This window comes from Eumetopias jubatus, unplaced genomic scaffold, assembly GCF_037043125.1.
Source record: "Eumetopias jubatus isolate StellerSeaLion01/CBP00866 unplaced genomic scaffold, mEumJub1_p1.0 scaffold_4, whole genome shotgun sequence".
Lineage (NCBI taxonomy): Eukaryota > Metazoa > Chordata > Mammalia > Carnivora > Otariidae > Eumetopias > Eumetopias jubatus.
Window position 1 is genome coordinate 107,596,684 of NW_028274810.1, and position 18,418 is coordinate 107,615,101.

The following is an 18,418-nucleotide window of genomic DNA, read 5'->3' on the forward strand; positions in this document are numbered from 1 at the left end:
CGCTAAAGGCACTGCAGCCAAAAAAGTACCAGTCCCTTTCCTTTAGTTGGGTAGAGAAGCCATGTGATGACCAGGAAAAGAGGTCGCTTACTGGTCACTTTGTTTTAGCACACTGAACCCAGCCCCAGCTGGAGCTGGGTTCACTCTAGGGGGTTGGGCTTCCTTGGATGCCTACTTACTGGAGCACACCCTCCCTGATGGCCACCTCTTGGCCAAGGTCCCAGACCACTTCATCCAGGAGAGTGAAAAAATGGCAGGTCATCTTCATCCAGGGAACCAAGCCCAGCCCCTCCTATTTTCTCCACCACACCTAGGCTGTGGTGGGTGGTCAAGTGGAAACCAGAACGGCAAGGTTCATACTAGAGACAAGTGTGGACCCTGACAGCAAAGAGCTACGTGGCAGCCACAGAAAATCCTTCTCAGGTAGATGGGTCTCCAGGAACTCTGGGTCCACTGCCTTTCCACCTGCAGTCTGAACAAGGGGCATTCTACCTCTGCCAGCCACTTAACCCTGTTATCCCGCAACTTTTTTTTTGTCAGAGACAGAGCAAGCACAAGCAGGGGGAGCGGCAAGCAGAGGAAGCCGACTCCCTGCATAGCAAGGAGCCCGATGCTGGACTTGATCCCAGTACGCTGGGATCATGAACTGAGCCCAAGGCAGCCACTTAACCAACGGAGCCACTCAGGCATCCCGGGTCCCCCAACCTTCTTGTCTCTGTGATTAGTTTGGCACAGTGGCCTGCAGCCCCTACTTTCGCACTGGCTCATGAGGGGAACCACTGGGGCAGGGGAATCTGGGTGGCCTCTGGGAAGCAAAGTGTCCTGGTCCTGAGGCACTAATGAACCTCCACTACCATCTCTATGCCTCATTGGCTCAGCAGCATCTGCCCTGGTTTTACTAGTTTTGATGAGGCCAAGTTTGGGACAAGGTACCATGGACAAAAACAGGAAGCCCATTTGTTGAGAAACTAGTTTGACTCCGTCCTGGTCCTTCCACCACAAAACAGCTTCCTGGCTCTCCAACCTGTGGCTTCAGGAGCACCACTCTCACCCTGAAGCACCCACACCCTCACCCAGATCCTCCAAGTGCTCAAGTTAATGCAGATGTGAGACGAGATCCTCTGTTCCCTGTGCTGGTATCTGGGGAGGGGAAGGTGTTCCAGGAATTAGGGTGTGAAGATACCTAGCACCCCCCCCTTCTCTCCAGAGCTTTCACTATTCACTGGCACATCCAACTTCATCTTTCTCCTTCCTACGCCAAAAGCTCCATGGCAGTCCTCCCCGCAAGGATCCTTCCCTCTGAAACCATGGGCAAGCACAGCTTAGTGAAAGGACAGACTTTATTGAGACCCTCAGCCCTAGTTCTCCTTCTCCTGCACAGTCTTGGTTCCCCGGAGACGCCCGGTCCGGCGGGCAGCAATAAGACCCACTTTGCGGCCAGCAGGGGCATCTCTGCGGATAGTAGAAGGTTTGCCGATGTGCTGGTGGTTGCCACCTCCGAAAGGATGCTCCACAGGCTGCAGACAGAACAAGGTGGCATTAATATAGGAGCGTGGACCCACCCACCTCAGGACCTGGGTAAGAACAGAATCAACTGACCTGTGCCAACAAACCATAACCCAGAGCCTTATACTACAGACCTTCTGTCATAGAAGGGAGACACTCCAGGAAAGGACTGGTCCATCTAGCCTCCCAGTCCCCAATCCCTGAACACCCAACTGCCCACTTCTGGGCTACTTACGTTCATGGCCACACCCCGCACACGTGGCCAGCAATTCCTCTTTGCCTTATACTTGTGGTAGGCACGGCCAGCCTTCAGAATGGGCTTGTCAATGCGGCCACCTCCAGCCACCACACCTGTTGGGAAGATCAGGCACCTCAGCAAAGTGCACCATACCTTCCCTGAACTTCAGGACCCTATCAGGCAGAGCATCCTTACCAGTGCCCCACCCCCATACTGATCACCCTCTCACTTTACTCACACACGATCATATGGTGTCCAAAATCTCACTAACATCTTCCCAACTACCACCAAGCAGTAAATGCCTTTACAGTCTAGCAGATGACATCAAGTTTCTTCAAGATTGCTGGGGCAGCCAAGCCAGGCCTTTGCCCACACCATCTGCAATGGCTATCTCGACCTATGGTTCTCTCCAGGGAAGCCCCACTTTATTTACCCTGTCTCACCAAGCAGGTCACTCAATCTAACCTCCAAATGCCAACAAAAAGGCTGACTCAGTCTGTCACACACATCTCAACCAGTGTTGCTTCAACATACACCCAAGAACGTTCCTTGGCTGGGGCACCTGGGTTGCTCAGTCTGTTAAGGATCCAGCTCTTGGCTCTGGTTGTGACCTCATGGGTCATAGGTTCTAGCGGGAAGTCTACTTGAATACTCTCCCTCTACCCCTCTCATGCATGCACTTTCTCAAATAAATCTTTTTTTTTTAAGATTTGAGAGAGTGAGCATTGCGGGGGTGCAGAGGGAGAGAGCAGACTCCCCACTGAGCAGGCAGTCTGCGGCTGGGCTTGACCCCAGGACCTTGGGATCATGACCTGAGGCAAAGGCAGACTTGGCCACCCAGGTGCCCCTCAAAAATACAACTCTTTTAAAAAATGAAAGAAAGAGGGGCGCCTGGGTGGCTCAGTCGTTAAGCGTCTGCCTTTGGCTCAGGTCATGATCCCAGGGTCCTGGGATGGAGCCCCGCATCAGGCTCCCTGCTCCGTGGGAAGCCTGCTTCTCCCTCTCCCACTCCCCCTTGCTTGTGTTCCCTCTCTCACTGTGTCTTTGTCAAATAAATAAATAAAATCTTAAAAAAAAAAAACGAAAGAGAGGGAGAGAGAGGAAGGAAAAAAGAACAAACATTCCTTGGGTCTGCCACAATTCAAAGGTGTTGTCGTAACACCAAATGAACAAATCAGGTTTCAAATCCTTCTTAAGGCACTTACTAGGTAGCTTAAGGTCACATATCCCTGAAAAGACTGACTACTAATCCCTGTGGATGTGGGAGTATGAATCGTGGAAGTCCGTATCATGCTTGACTACAGACAAGTCTGCCTAACAAGTCCCAGTCCCAGACTCACTCAACTCCCAACTAGTGATGCCCACTTCACAGATACTAGCCGGGGTCCAGCTGTTGATTTTTCACAAGCAACGCATCGCCCAGAGCATCCCACGGCTGCTGGCCACTCACCGACCACAGCTCTGTTGGCTGAAGAAATGACCTTCTTTGAGCCTGAGGGCAGCTTCACTCGGGTCTTCTTGGTCTCTGGGTTGTGGGAGATGACAGTGGCATAGTTTCCGGAAGCTCGGGCCAACTTGCCCCGGTCACCAGGCTTCTCTTCCAGACAGCACACGATAGTGCCCTCGGGCATAGTGCCCACCGGGAGCACATTGCCTATGTTGAGCTGGGCTGCGAGGAGAAGCACTGCAGGTCAGGAAAGCCCGGCTACGCAGAAAGACCGGCACAGCACTCCGCGTCCGGCAGCCTCCTACAGCGGTCTGGGCGCCCCGGCCGGTACGTTAAGCCAAACCGGCCGCACTACGTGAGACTTCCGCCTGGACGGGCCTCCTCAAGCAAGCACCCGTTCCCTCTCCGCCCCGACCTTCCAACACGAAGCTCACCCTTCTTGCCGCAGTACACGAACTGGCCGGTGTGGATGCCCTCGGCGGCGATGAACAGCTCCGTTCGCTTCTTAAACCGGTACGGATCCCGGAAGACGACCTTGGCGAGGGGTGCACCGCGGCCCGGGTCGTGGATGATGTCCTGCGGGCCGAGGGCGCATGAGCGGCGGGTCCCCGTGGGGCTCCCCGAACCCCCACCCGCCCGGCGAGGGGGGCTCCCCGCACCTTCACAATGCCCTTGATGTAGCCGTGCCGCTCGGCGAAGTCCACGGCGCGCAGACGCGCGGCGCCCTTGCGGTGCTTCACGTGCGCGCGGAATACCGAGCCGGCGCCCTTTCTCTGCCCACGGATGACACGGCCCATGGCGGTCTGGAGGTGGCTCACGGTCAGCGCCCAAACGGCCCAGGCACCCCCGCCACCCCGGCGTCAGGGTCCAAGCTCCCCAGCATCCTCCCTCCAGGTCACGACCCCACCGCGCCCCCATCCCTGGCCGTGCGCCCCAGCTCTCTCTCCGGAGTCCCGCCGGAGTCCCTAGCGGGCCCCAGGGCGGCCGATGGCGGCGGATGGCGCCAGGGCCACCATACCACACACACACCCTACCTGCTGCCGAGCGCGGCCGGAAGAGGAGACGCGGCAGGCCAGAGCCGCCTTATCTTCCGGGGCGGGGCCGAGAGCCGCTTGACCTTCCGGCTCGGCGTGTGCCCGGTGCACGCCGGGATTCGTACTCTTCCGGCCGGAGCCGTGCGGCCCGGGGGCCTCTGCGCAGGCGCGTTGGGATGACGGGTCCAGCGGAGTCCAGCTGTCCGGACGTCTGGCGGATATCTGGCCGGAGACCCGCTCTCCCGCCGCGTGGTTAGCGTGTGGGCGGCGCGCCCGGGAGGGAGGTTGGAGGGCAGTCGGGACCTCACAGTAGTCTCCCGGCGGGCGACCCTCGCCCGCTGAGCAGCCGAGGAGGCCCGGAGAGCTAGAGCGACCTTCCAGAGCGACTCGCTCCGGGCGTGGGGTCGCAGGGCTCCCCTCTTGGCCTGGTGAAGGCCCCCTTCTATGACTAGAGACTCCTTGCCAGATAATGGGCTCTCTGGTAGGGCGAGGGCCCCTTTCTAGAGTGAGGCGCTTCCTCGTAGGGTGAGGGCCCCCTTTTAAGGAAACGGGTGGACCGTTTGGGAGAACGTGACGGTTCACAGAAAACGGGGGTCTGGACGACAGCAAATGCCCGACTACCGCCAGTGCGGCCGCTCCGGGGACGCTGGGACTTTGTGCCCTGCTGGGTTTTCGGAAAGATCAAAGAGGCCGTCCCTGGATGTGAGTGTTGGGGAGACAGGGACATCCCGGTTGCTTGGAGAACTTGGGCGCGGCATGGGACCTCTGTGGGGGTGGAGATGGTTGCCGTGGAGAGACTGGGCGACGGGCGAGGTGCGGGAATCTCTGTTGGGATGGTGGGCCCCTCCCAGGCTGGTGGAGGAGGGGAAGCCAGCCCAGGAAATAGAGCAAAACTGGGGGTTGGGAGGGGGGAGAAGAAGGGGGTGAGCAAAGGGAGACTGGATAAGTGACCCTGGGGTGAGGGAACGCGATGACCCTGCCCAGAACCCTGTGGGGAGGGGTGGATGGGGTTGGAGCGGAGAACGGGAACGAGAGCCCTGGGGGTGTGAACTGGAGGTAAAGCGCAGGTCTGCCAGGGCGGGGTTGGGTTTGCGGGCTTAAGCCGCTGAGTGAGGGCTTCCGGGAGTTACACGGAGGAGTGGGAGGGGCCTTCAGGAGAGGGTGCCTGGAGGTGGGGTCCCTGAAAGAACTGCCCACAGGCAGGTCAAGGTAGAGCTTGACCAGGGACGTGGGTGTGCAGGTGAGGCCAGTAGGGGAGAGACAGTGGGAGGGGAGTGAAGGCAGAGGTCCCAGGGGACAGAGGCTTGCACTCAGGACTTTGGGGTCGGGTGTTTGTTAGCACCAGGGTGGTCAGGGGGGCCTTGGAGGGGTGGCGGCAAGAATGACATGGTGGGAAGGTAAGGCAGTGAGGAAGGGGGGCCACGTGGCCACATGCCGAACCTACAGAGGAGCAGCGTCGACTGGTGAGGCCCCAAGAGAGGCAACAGGTGGGTTGGCAGGGATGGGGGATCAGGCGCAGCCCAGGCAGGGCCGGGGGCTGAGGGGCACCTGGGCCTCCTTGGGGTAGAATTGGGGGTTTTGAGGTCAGCCTGGGATAGGAGCAGAGGACCAGAAAGGCAGAGAGAGAGAGTGGAATGGAGGTGGGGACAGTACTTGGACACTCAGACTGCAGGGTCCAGAAGAAGGTCCCATGGGTCTCCGCGATGGGATATGGTAGGGGAGAGGCCCTCTACTCTCCCTTTCCTGGAGCTGGACGCAGCCAGGTGACTAACCAGGCCCACTGCAGGACGAGTGTTCAGAGCCTTACCATTGGTAGATGGTCAGTTATGTGAGAAACAAAGGCAGAAGAAAAATCATTAAATTTCCTTACTACCTACAGCCCATTGACAAGTCTTCAAAACAGGCAGAGTGATAGTCCTCTAGGAGCTCAGCTGCCTCAATGGTAATACCTTGCTAAAGACAAAAGGCAATCTTAGCCTGACCCCCGGGATCTTGTAAGTCTACTTGAACATATAAAAATGTCTTTGGAGGGGTGCCTGAGTGCCTCAGTCAAGTGTCTGCCTTTGGCTCAGGTCATGATTTTGGGGTCCTGGGATCAAGCCCCATGTCCTGCACCCTGCTCAGCAGGGAGCCTGCTTCTCCCTCTCCTGCTACTCCCCCTGCTTGTGCTCTCCCTCTCTGGTTGTCTCTCAAATAAATAAATAAAATCTTAAAAAAAAAAAAAGCCTTTGGAAACTTCCTTTATCTCTACCCACCAAGATACATGTTGGCAATCACCCCCCCCCCCGCAAGCATATGACCCACCAATATACATCTGAAGGGTCTCATGACTGAGGTTTTATGAAACAGTAATAAATGACCTTTTCCCAACAATAGCTACCCCCCTCGAGGTCCTGGAAACCTTGCTTCCGAAATTCCTTAGAGACTTAGGCTATCTCTAACCCCCTCCCAACTTGATAGTATATAGGGGGCCACTCCTGCCTCCAGTGCAGCTCTTTCTGCCCACGGATCCTGTCCCTGTGCTTTGATAAAACCCACCTTTTTGCACCAAAGATGTCTCAAGAATTCTTTCTTGGTCTTCAGCTTCGAACCCTATCTTTCCTACATCAGTCAGTGCCACAGTCTGCGGTGAAATGGTCTGCAATGCCAGCCCGAGTTCCAAAGCTGGGACCAGGGAACCCTCAAGAAGTGCTGCTCCAGGGGGCTTGTATGCTTGGGCTCCTCCTGAAGGCCTACCTGGAGATGGCAGGCATGGACTTAAGGGAGGGCAGCCAGTACTGGGGCTCTTGGAGGTGCCCTGCCTCATGGTCAGTGCATCTGTCCTTGCAGAGATGGGGTTCCTGGCTGGTGGCCCCCCCTTCAAAATCCAGAGACCTCTGCTTGGCTCCATCTCACTAGCCTGAATGTCAACCTCAATGTGAGAGGCCAGCAAGCTTGGCACACAGCAGAGACTCCATAAATCTGAGTCACCTGATGTTGGGGGCCTCTCTAGGGACAGCCACACTGGGCATGGGGTTCTCAGGCCTCCAAGAGGGGCCCACTTGCCTCTACCATCAGATGGGACCCTCCCCACAAGGTACCTTTGCTCCTGCTGGTGAGCCCACCACCCTTTTCTAACCATCAAAGGTCACCTCTTCCCAGCGATTCAAACTTTATTCGTTGAAATTCTTTATTTCCAGGGCACCTGGGTGGCTCAGTCAGTTAAGTGTTCAACTCTTGATTTCAGCTCAGGTCATGATCTCAGGGTCATGAGATCAAGCTGTGCATCTGGCTCTGCACTCAGCATGGAGTCGGCTTGAGATTCTCTCCTCCTTCTGCCCCTCCCACTCATGCTTTCTCTCTGAAAGAAAGGAAAGAAAGAAAGAAGAAGGAAGGAAGGAAGGTAGGAAGGAAGGAAGGAAGGAAGAAAGGAGGGAAAGAAAGAAAAAGAAATTCTTTATTTCCTTTTAAAGTTGTTTTTTAAAAAAGAGGGGTCGGTGCCTGGCTGGCTCAGAGGGTAGAGCATGCAACTCTGAATCTCAGGGTCATGAGTTCAAGCCCCAAATTGGGCATGGAGGCTATTTAAAAAGAAAATGTTTCTTGCTACATACACAGAAGAATAATTTGGTATAAACATGTGTGCCCATGACCCTCTCCTGTCTTGTTCCACTTGACTCCCCATGCCCAGCATCAGTTGCCCTTAGCAGAACACTATTTGTCATCTTTTATATGAGAACAATAATGCTATCTTTCATAGGGTTATTGTGAGTTAAATCAGTGAATATACACAAAGGACATAAAGTGCGCCTACAAAAATCATCAGGGCTAAGGAAGTCAGAGTGGCTACACTTGGGCACCAACCAGGAAAGGTCATCTGGGGGCGCCTGGGTGGCTCAGTCGTTAAGCATCTGCCTTCGGCTCAGGTCATGGTCCCAGGGTCCTGGGATCAAGCCCTGCATCGGGCTCCCTACTCGGCGGAAGCCTGCTTCTCCCTCTCCCACTCCCCCTGCTTGTGTTCCCTCTCTTGCTGTGTCTCTCTCTGTCAAATAAATAAATAAAATCTTTAAAAAAAAAAAAAAGGAAAGGTCATCTGAGTGTGACCAGAAGAGAGCCCCACAAGGCTTTGAGGTCTCCAGGCAAAATCAGCTTGTTGAAATGGGTGCTAGTTTCATAGGGTACTTTGTGAAAAATCATCGTGCACTATGCTGAAGGTATTTGTAATTCCTTTCTATGTATCTACTTTTAAAAATGATGTTTTTTTTTAAAAAATGTGCATGAAAACCGGTAAAAATTCCTGGGATGTCCAAAAGCTATGGGAGGGGTGGTATCCAAGCCTGTATCTCTATGCAGAAAAGGGGAGCCCAGCTAATACCTGGGGTAAAGTTGGAGTAAAAGGAAATTCTTACATATAAATATACAAAGCAAAACAAAAAATGAAGGAAAATATACATGTTGAGACAAACGTAACAAAATTTAAGTGAAAAAAGATAAATCACTTCTTCATGCATGCTTTTAGTAGCTGAATATATATGCTGGAAGGTTATATATGTATGTAAACAGGCATAGCTTGTTTTATTGTGCTTTGCAGATACTGTGTTTTTTATAAATTAAAGGTTTGTGGCAACCCTGAGTTGAGCAAGTCTATTGGTGCCCTATTTCCAATAGCATTCGCTCATTTGCATCTGTCACATTTTGATAATTCTTTTTTTTTAAAGATTTTTAAAAATTTATTTGAGAGTGAGAGCACAAGAGCAGGGGGAGGGGCGGAGGGAGAGGGAGAAGCAGACTCCCCGCTGAGCAGGGAGCCCGATGCAGGACTCAGACCCAGGACCCTGAGATCATGACCTGAGCCGAAGGCAGATGCTTAACTGACTGAGCCACCCAGGCGCCCCTACATTTTGATAATTCTTAAAAAAAATTTTTTAAAGATTTTATTTATTTATCTATTTATTTCTTTGACAGGAGAAGGAGAAGCAGGCTCCCCGCTGAGCAGGGAGCCCAATTCGGGGGGGCCCTCGACCCCATGACCCCCAGGATCGAAGGCAGACGCTTAATGACTGAGCCACCCAAGTGTCCCAATTCTTAAAATATTTTAAACTTTTTCATTATTATTGTATTTGTTATGGTGATCTGTGACCAGTAATTGAACTCGCTGAAAGCTCAGATAATGATTTGCCTTTTTTAGCAATAAGATATTTTTTAAAGATTTTATTTATTTGTCAGAGAGAGAGAGCTCAAGCAGGGTAAGTAGCAGGCAGAGCGAGGGGATCATGACCCACGTGGAAGGCAGACACTCAACTAACTAAGCCTCCCTGGTGTCCCAGCAATAAAATATTTTAAAATTAAAGTGTGTATGTTGGGGCACCTGGGTGGCTGAGTCCTTAAGCGTCTGCCTTCGGCTCAGGTCATGATCCCGGGGTCCTGGGATCGAGCCCCACATTGGGCTCCCTGCTCAGTGGGAGCCTGCTTCCTCCTCTCCCACTCCCCCTGCTTGTGTTCCCTGTCTCGCTGTGTATCTCTCTGTCAAATAAATAAATAAATAAATCTTAAAAAAAAATAAAGTGTGTATGTTGCTTTTTTAGATATAATGCTATTGCACACTTAATAGGGTACCGCATAAACATAACTTTTTAAAAAAGATTATTTTTTTGAGAAAGAGAGAGTGCATGTGGGGGGGGGGGATCAAAGGAGAGAGAGTCTCAAGCCCACTCCACGCAGAGGGGGCTCGATCCCACAACCCAGGGCTCATGTTCTGAGCCAAAGCCAAGAGTTGGATACTCAACCAACTGCACCACCCAAGCTCCCCAAAGGATCTTTTTGTTTTGAGAAAGAGAGAGCACTAGAAGGGGCAGGGTGCAAAGGGAGAGGGGGATAATTTTTTTTTAATATTTTCTTTATTTTAGAGAGAGAGAGCAAGAGCAGGGTGAGGAGCAGAGGGAGAGGGAGATAATCTCCAGCAGACTGTGTTGAGGGCAGAGCCTAACGTGGGGCTCAAACCCGGGACCATGAGATCATGACCTGAGCCAAAATCAAGAGCTGTATGCTAGGGGCGTCTGGGTGGCTCAGTTGGTTAAGCGACTGCCTTCGGCTCAGGTCATGATCCTGGAGTCCCGGGATCGAGTCCAGCATCGGGCTCCCTGCTCAGCGGGGAGTCTGCTTCTCGTGCTCTCTGTCTCTCATTCTCTCGCAAATAAACAAAAATCTTAAAAAAAGAGAGAGAAAGTTGTACCCTCAACCAACTGAGCCACCCATGTGCTCAGAAAGGGAGAGAATCTTAAGCAGCCCCATACAGGACTGGATCTTGGAACCCTGAGATCATGACGTGAGCCAAAATCAAGAGTGTAAGCTTAACCGACCACGCTACCCAGGGCCCTCTAAACATAACCTTTATATGCACTGGGCAACCAAAACATTCATTTGATTTGTTTTATTGCCATATTCACTTTATTGCAGTGATCTGGAACCGAACTTGTAATATCTCCAAGGTATGCCTGTATACTTATATTAACATATACAGAAGCACACACACACACATATATATAATGTATACATGCAAGCACATATATATAATATATACATACTAATTTTTCTAAGTATCCTGCAAAGTGTTTTCATTCTCTTTCAATTCCAGGTCTGTTACAGAGCCCTTTATGATTTTCTCTTTCTCCCAGAGCTATTTAGTAGGTTGCTATTTAGTTTCCAAACATATTTGTTTAAACTATTTAACCACATCTAAATTTAATGTCCGATTTTCAGATGATGTAGTTTGTATGATGCCTCCTTCGCAGCCTCATAGATTTCCGCTATTGTGCTAACGTCCCTCCCTCTTCAAAAAGGGTTAGTCTTGGCTTCTGCACTTTCAAAGGAAAACATTTGAGATATCATGAGTAAATAGCTTTGTTAAAGTTTTTAAAAATTACTATGTGTAAGCATTTATCCATAAACATGGATTTAATGCGTGTGACGGGTCACACTATAAAGCATTTTTATTTATTTTTAAGATTTTACTTATTTATTTATGAGAGAGAGGGAGACAGAGAGAAGCAGAGGGAGAAGCAGGCTTCCCGCCGAGCCGGGAGCCCGATGCGGGGCTCGATCCCAGGACCCTGGGATCACGACCCGAGCCGAAGGCAGACGCTCAACGACTGAGCCACCCGGGCGCCCTGTGAGGCATTTTTATCTAACTGTGAGTCTCAGAAAAGCTTGAAAGACACGGTCGTGGAGGAGCTTTTTCAAAATGTGGGGAAGAGGGTGAAGGATACACGGGACCTCCCTATACTGCCTTTGCAACTGGCTGTCATGTTATAATTATTTAAACATAAAAAGTTAAAAGGGAGGGGGTTGGCCTCAGAACCCGGTTGCCTGGAATGATGTTCGACTTCTTCTCTGGCCTTTCTCGAGGTCCGCGTGAATGAGTCGGTTCTCAGGTTTGGGAGTCCTTCGCCGGACCCCTGACTCCAGCAGCGGGCTCGACCCTCCGACCTGGGGGTTCCCACGGGATCCGCTCCAGAGTAGCACCCCACTCTCAGCAGCCCTCCCCATTACTTGCCTCCCGCCCCAGAAGCCAGAGGGCGCCCATCGAGGCGCGCGGTCCTCCAAGCCTCCTAGAGCGGCGCTGCGGCCCGTTTCCGGGGGCGGGCCGGAAGCGGACTGCCTGCGCCCCGGCGCCGGTCCCCACGCGGTCCCGGCTGGAGGCCCGGGATGAGTAGGCTCTGGCCGTGGGGCGGGGAGCGGAGTAAGGTGAGTGCGGTTCTCCGATCCCGGCCTGGCAGAGGCTGTGGTCCGCAGAGAGGCCGCGCCGAGCACCGCAGGGGGTGCTGACCCGCAGCCGGCGCTTTTCCTTCGGTTCTGGGCCTTAGGGAGGGGCCGGATTCCCGTTCCCCCCAGAGTGGGGCGGGGGGCGTGCAGGCGGGTCCCGAGCCTTGCGTCCCCGGAGCCTGGGTGACTGCGCAAAGCTGAGGCTGCAGGGGTGGGACGCCCGGGCGGACCACTTCTGTCCGGGTTGCGCCCCCCTCGTCCTCACGCCTGCGGTTGCCGGAGCGCGCCCGGTCGGGAGCAGCAGGTGCTGGCTGGCTATGGCCCAGTGCGCGGGCTCTCCCCGGGGATTGCGTCGTTGATTGGACCGCAGGCATTCCGTAGGCAGCATGGAGTACTTACCGTGTCCAGAGGACTCTGCTCGTGCTGGCGATCCCGCCGTGGACGGGCAGCGTCCCTGGCTTCAGGGAGCTTGTAGTGTAATAGAAGTGAGGCATTCATGTAAGAGGGGCAACAAACAAGTAAGCAAGTAGTTTTTATCATTGCAAGGACCCTGAAGAAGATGAGCCAAGAGGATAGGCTTGTGGGAGATGAAGTCTCTTCCAGAAGTTACCGTATGAACTGAAACCTGGTGGCTGAGAAGCCTTGCTAATCCCTCGTAGGCGAAGGAAAGTGCACGGGAATGGCCTTGGCTAGTTTGAGTAACAGAGAGAACACCAGTCTGGCTGCAATGTAGTAAGCAAGGGGGTGGGTGGAGGAGTGGGGCGCGGTGCCCCAGGCCCCTGAGAAACAGAGGTTTTATTCTAAATCGGAGGGAATGGCATCTGCTGGTCCTCCAGGCCCCAATTAAGTGCAATCCCTCCAGGAAGGCTTCCCTGATCCCCCATCTATGTTAGCACTCCCCTCCCCTTGATATTTTCTCTCAGGACTCTGAGCGGAAAGCTGTCTGTTGGTTATTATATCCCCCCCTGCCCCACTTTTTTCAACTCTGCACTGTTTTTCTCTGATGAAAGACTTACTCCCTCTTTCCAAAGTTAGGACCAAACTTAGGGTTTGTTTTTTTTTTTTCCCCTCTAACCAGAGGGCCCTTCCCTGAGGACATGCATTCCCCAGATATGAGCAAACAAAGACCAGCATGGTAACTTCCCCTCCTAACTGTGAAGTTGAGGGCCAGGTCTTCTCCTGAGCTGCTCATCCTCTCTAGGGGCTCTGGTTGCCTCGTTGGGGTGAGGAGGACAGTAGCTCTGTCAGCAGGGGCAGCAGCAATAGTCCCCACAGGTCCTGCCCACAGACTGCCCTGAACAGACAGCCCAGTGGGTGGTGGTGTGGCGCTGATCTTTGCATTTGCAGTTAATGCTGTGCAGGCACAGGTGACCCACCAAGCCTCTCAGATTGTCGTGTGTAGCCTGTTATACTCACATGTTTAAAGGGCTCTCCTGCTAACTGTGACATAGCATCATAACTACAGGATTCTGTTAACTGATGCCTCCTTTACAAAGTGGCAGCTATTTAGGAGGCTCAAGCCCCACAGAAAAGGGTACTGCAGAGACCTCTACCCAACCACAAGAGCTCAAGTATCCATTGAGGAAGGGACATGGAGACCAGGGCCTACTCTGAACAGAATTGTATTTATTGGTTTTTAAATAACTTTTCTTCAACTGCAACACACATTTGTAAATAAGCAGTAAGTCTTGGAGAAATCAGAAAAATGGAAAGAAGGAAAATAAGAATCACCCAGAAAGGAACTAAGGTTAGGGTGCTGGGATGTGTGCTGTGTATAGTCTGCTTGTTTCACATAGTAATGCAGCAAGAACGTTTTCTGATGTTCCACAACGTGATCTCACTGGTTGCAGAATCCTCCACTGTCATGGAACCAGTCGTTCATTCCACAGACCCTTGCTGAGCACATGCTGTGTGTCAGGCCCTCCCCCAGGCTCTGGGGTTACAGCATGAATAACCAGACTGCAGGTCTTATCTCATGGGGGAAGGCGGAGAAGAAGCAAGTAAGTTGACTGCATTATGTCAGATAACAGAGGTGCTATGAAGAAAAATACAACAGGGAGTGAGGGTAGGGAAGGGATTCTGGGGTGGGGGTGGCATTTTATGTAGGTTGGTCCGAGAAGACACCCCTGGGAAAAGCAGGAGTGAGGGGTGGAGCCGTGTGGGTGAGCAGGTCTCAGCGTGTGGCTTCTTGGGATGTGAGGGCATCGTCTGGGTTGACCAGGTGTGTTTGCCCCATGTCTCACCCTTTCCTGTCTCTTCTCTATCTGGGTGGTCCTTCCGGGGAGACGGACAAGGGTGGATGGTACTTGGGCCTGGGCTCCTTCCACTCACCACTCACTGTCCCCAGCGCCTGCTCTGCCCCTGACGGGGACCCTGGAATGGCGGGGCCACTTGTGACGCCCACACTCCAGGTGAGTGCCCTCTTTGGGCCTTTTGGCTGCCTTCATCCCCAGCCCTCAGCTTTTTGGCCCTGAGCACCTTCCCAGGGGTCCCTAGGCCCACTCATGTAGCTCCCATTCCTGCAGGTGAGTCACAGGATGGATTCTGTAAGCCAAAGGTCTGCCCCCTCCCTGTGAGACTTCACAGTGCTCTGTCAACTCCTTCCTGAGGCTTTGGGTGGAAGCGGGCTGCCCAGGATCTGCAGCCCTTGAGCTTCCAGTGTCAGCCAGCAAGGTCAGGTTCCCTGTCCCTCCCCAGCACCTGCCTCCATCCTGGTGTGAATGTTCAGCCCTTCTTCATGCACACAGCCTTTGGCTTCTCTCCTCAGATCAGAGAAGCAGAGGACAGAAACACTCCCCGCCTGTTTAGAGGCTCGACCACCAACATCTCAAGGGTACCCCCCTCCCCAGATCCCTGTTAGCCTATGGAGAGGTACGAGGCCAAGGTTGAGACCCCCACACCTCCCACGGCTTTGGGGCAATAGGACTGCTCCACTTCCCTTGGGGAGTGTTGAGGTGTCCCCTCTGTGCCAGGCCTTGGGGATACACCAGTGACCACGTAGACAGAGGCCTTGACTCCCAGAGCTGAACAGGTGCCCTGAATATCCCTGACACAGTCTCTGCATCTCCTGCCCAGATAGCCCCAGACAGCAGGGTTTGTGGTTGCAGGAGGCCATTGTGTTTGAGGACGTGGCCGTGTACTTCACAAGGATAGAATGGAGTTGCCTGGCCCCCGACCAGCGGGCGCTGTACAGGGATGTGATGCTGGAGAACTACGGGCACATGGCCTCGCTGGGTGAGGCTTCCCCATCCATCCCAGGGCTGGGCTCAAGGGCAACCCTGCCTCTTCCATGGCCTCTTGGAGGAGTTGGTTCCTTTCCAGATTCAAAGTCCAACGTGTTTGGTGGGGAAGCTGGGGGGTCACCCCCATCTCTCCGTGGCCACCCCACTGCCCCACTCCTGGGAAAGTAGGGTTCCCAATCCATTCCAAGCACCTTGTGTCCCCTGAGGCCTCCAGCCCCACAGCTGGGCACCCTTCTGCTCCCTGACACGTGATGCTCTCCTCCCTGCTTGTAGGCTTTCTTGTTGCTAAACCAGCACTGATCTCTCTCCTGGAGCAAGGGGAGGAGCCAGGGGCTTTGATTCTGCAGGGGACTGAGGAGCAAGGGTCCACAGCCAGCCTATGCCCAGGTAAGTGCAAGGCACAGCAAGGCCTGGCCGTCACACAACTTTCTGTAGCCCCCTGGTGCTTGGGCAGTGGGAAGGCTGTACATTTAGCTCCTCACAGAGGGCCAGATTTCCTGCTAAACGCCTTGGTTGTCATCCAAGGTCACCCAGGACTAACTCGTGCAAGGAACCCAAGTGCATGAATGTCCTTCCCAGTCCTCTGAGATGTCGGGCCAGATCTGTGGGGGCAGTGGGTGTGTGAGGAGGACCCAGCAGGGAAGACCCTTGCGCTACTTTGGTTCTCCCAGCTCCCCATGGCTCACAAACCAGGGCCTGAGCTTGGGACTGTAGAGGCCGCAGAAAGGGAGGAGAGGCAGCCTGCAGTCCATGGGTCCTGCTTGGACAGGAGCCTGAGGTGTCTGCTGAGTGAGTGAACTGTGGGTGAGTGCTCAGAGGAAGAGGGGAGTGAAGAATAGCAGCACCCCACACCCTGCAGGTCTCACTCCTGCATCAAGCCTGCTGCCTTCACAGTCCCTGGGACCAAGCCTGTGCCCTCCCTTCTCCCCGTGACGTTCCTCCCCTTTCGTGAGCTCCTCTCCCAAGCCAACTTCCCACAGTGCTTAAGCCCTTACTAACCTTTCTTTAGGTCCTCTTTCTTTCACAAATCGTGATTTTACGGATTCTTGCAAGAAGTTCCCAAACCTCCCTACCGTGACATAAAGATTCTGTCTTCAAATCTCAGAGTTTCTTTAATGAATGTAGAGGCTAGGTCATCTTTCCATTTTCTGTTCATTCTTCCAGATTCTAGGATGCAGGCTGCGATCAAGGAATCTTGTCTGAGGAGAGTGTCCTCTAAGCAGTTAGGACCACTGGGCACAGTTTGGGGGCACCTCCCTGGGGGAAGACCCAAGTTTCCTGAACGGAATGGCAGTCCTGAGGATGGGTCAGATAAACGACCCCTCAACCCCAAGAGAGGCAGCCCAGGTGGGGACCTTAGCACGTCCCCCGCGGCCCTGGAGGAGAAACAGCGAGGCTGGAGCCCTGCGGATGCTGTAGGGGAGAGGGCGTACCGGTGTGCCTGCGGCAAGGCCTTCAAGTACAACTCACTGCTGCTCAGGCACCAGGTCATCCACACGGGGGCCAAGCCCTACCAGTGCACCGAGTGCGGCAAGGCCTTCAAGCAGAGCTCAATCCTCCTGAGACACCAGCTGATCCACACGGAGGAGAAGCCCTACCAGTGCAGCGAGTGTGGGAAGGCCTTCCGGCAGAGCACTCAGCTGACAGCGCACCACAGAGTCCACACTCGGGAGAAGCCCTATGAGTGCGGCGAGTGCGGAAAGGCCTTTGGCCGCAGCTCCCGGCTCTGGCAGCACCAGAAGTTTCACACGGGGGAGAAGCCGTACGAGTGCGGCGAGTGCGGGAAGGCCTTCTGCCGCAGGTTCACCCTCAATGAGCACTGCCGCATCCACAGCGGGGAGAGGCCTTACACGTGTCTGCAGTGCGGGCAGCGCTTCATCCGTGGGTCCTCACTGCTCAAGCACCACAGACTGCATGCCCGGGAGAGCCCCCAAGAAGTCAGCGGCTGTCAGAAGCCCCTGCTCAGCGCGGCACAGAAGACTGCCTCGGGGGACAGGCTCTACCAGTGCTCCGTGTGCCAGAAGCCCTTCAAACACAACTCCTTGCTCCTCCTGCACCAGAGGCTGCATACGGGTGAGAAGCCGTTCGAGTGCAGGGAATGTGGCAAAGCCTTCAGCCGGAAGTCCAACCTCACGCTGCACCAGAAGACCCACACCAAGGAGAAGCCCTTTGCCTGCACGGAGTGTGGCAAGACTTTCCGCAGGAGCTACACCCTGAACGAGCACTACCGGCTCCACAGCGGAGACAGGCCGTACAGGTGCCAGGCCTGCGGGAGGGCCTGCAGCCGGCTGTCCGCCCTCATCCAGCACCAGAAAGTCCATGGCCCAGAGTGTGCCCAGGACGGCGGGAAAGACAGACGGTTTCCCCACTGGGCTCCCCGTTGAGTTGATAAAGAGAACCCGGGGTGTCTGTGTGGCTCTGTTGTTTGAGTGTCTGACTTGATTGTGGCTCAAGTCATGATCTCAGTGTCGTGAGATCGAGTCCTGCGTCAGGCTCGGCACTGGGCGTGGAATCTGCAGGAGATTCTCTCCTTCTCTAAACAACAACGATAAAAAGGCAGAGAACCTACCTGGGGGAGGCGCCAAGGCAGAAAGCTGTCAATCCTCCCCGTTTGGCTGTGCAGCAGGGCATTTCTCTTGGATGGAGAAGGGACAGGGCTGGGGCTGTGGTCAAGCAGCCTGCAGGCTGAGGGAAGGACAGTGAGGAAGGCTGAGCCAGAGTGGGGACTCCCCGTGACTGTCAAGCCTGGATGTCCGCCAACAGAGCAGCATTTCTAAACCATCCCGGTCTGTGCCTGGATGTACACACGGACTTCAATAAATCACATGGGGGTTGTGGGTGGGTTTTGTTTTCTTCTTCCACTCACCTGTTTTCCAAATACTGAGTTTTGATCAGAAAAAAGAAAAGGGAAAGATATGTTGGCGTTTTCTTGGTTGTTCTTTTGTTATCAGGACTGATGAAGATCAGACCCTGTTTGCAGGGGCCCCGGCCACCTAGTGGGATGGAGAGGGGCCGGCACTAGAATCCACACAGCGTCTGGCCTGGGGATGTTTGGGATTCCCAGGTGGACCAAGGGTTTGTCAGCAAGCCAGGGCAAGGCTGGAGGGTAGTGGTGGCTAAAACCGGGACTTGGGAGCAGGGTCTGCAGGCTCCTGGGCAGGGTCTCGGGAGCCCCAGCCAAGCCGAGTGTGATCTGCCTTCACCAGGCCTGTCA

The 18,418-nt window shown here is 54.1% G+C and overlaps 2 protein-coding genes across 2 annotated transcripts; one reads left to right on the forward strand and one right to left on the reverse strand.

Annotated features, from left to right (window-relative positions):
* Window positions 1-1,322: 1,322 nt before the first annotated feature.
* On the reverse strand, window positions 1,323-4,307 carry RPL8 (ribosomal protein L8). The gene is made up of 6 exons (XM_028093617.1): window positions 4,226-4,307; window positions 3,851-3,994; window positions 3,626-3,767; window positions 3,195-3,413; window positions 1,742-1,857; window positions 1,323-1,517 (listed from the first exon to the last, which is right to left on the reverse strand). The coding sequence occupies exons 2-6, from the start codon at window positions 3,986-3,988 to the stop codon at window positions 1,359-1,361; spliced, it is 774 nt and encodes a 257-aa protein (XP_027949418.1). The 5' UTR covers window positions 3,989-3,994; window positions 4,226-4,307; the 3' UTR covers window positions 1,323-1,358.
* Window positions 4,308-13,873: 9,566 nt separating this feature from the next.
* On the forward strand, window positions 13,874-18,120 carry ZNF517 (zinc finger protein 517). The gene is made up of 5 exons (XM_028093614.2): window positions 13,874-13,962; window positions 14,310-14,373; window positions 15,070-15,196; window positions 15,478-15,591; window positions 16,369-18,120. The coding sequence occupies exons 2-5, from the start codon at window positions 14,341-14,343 to the stop codon at window positions 17,586-17,588; spliced, it is 1,494 nt and encodes a 497-aa protein (XP_027949415.1). The 5' UTR covers window positions 13,874-13,962; window positions 14,310-14,340; the 3' UTR covers window positions 17,589-18,120.
* Window positions 18,121-18,418: the final 298 nt, after the last annotated feature.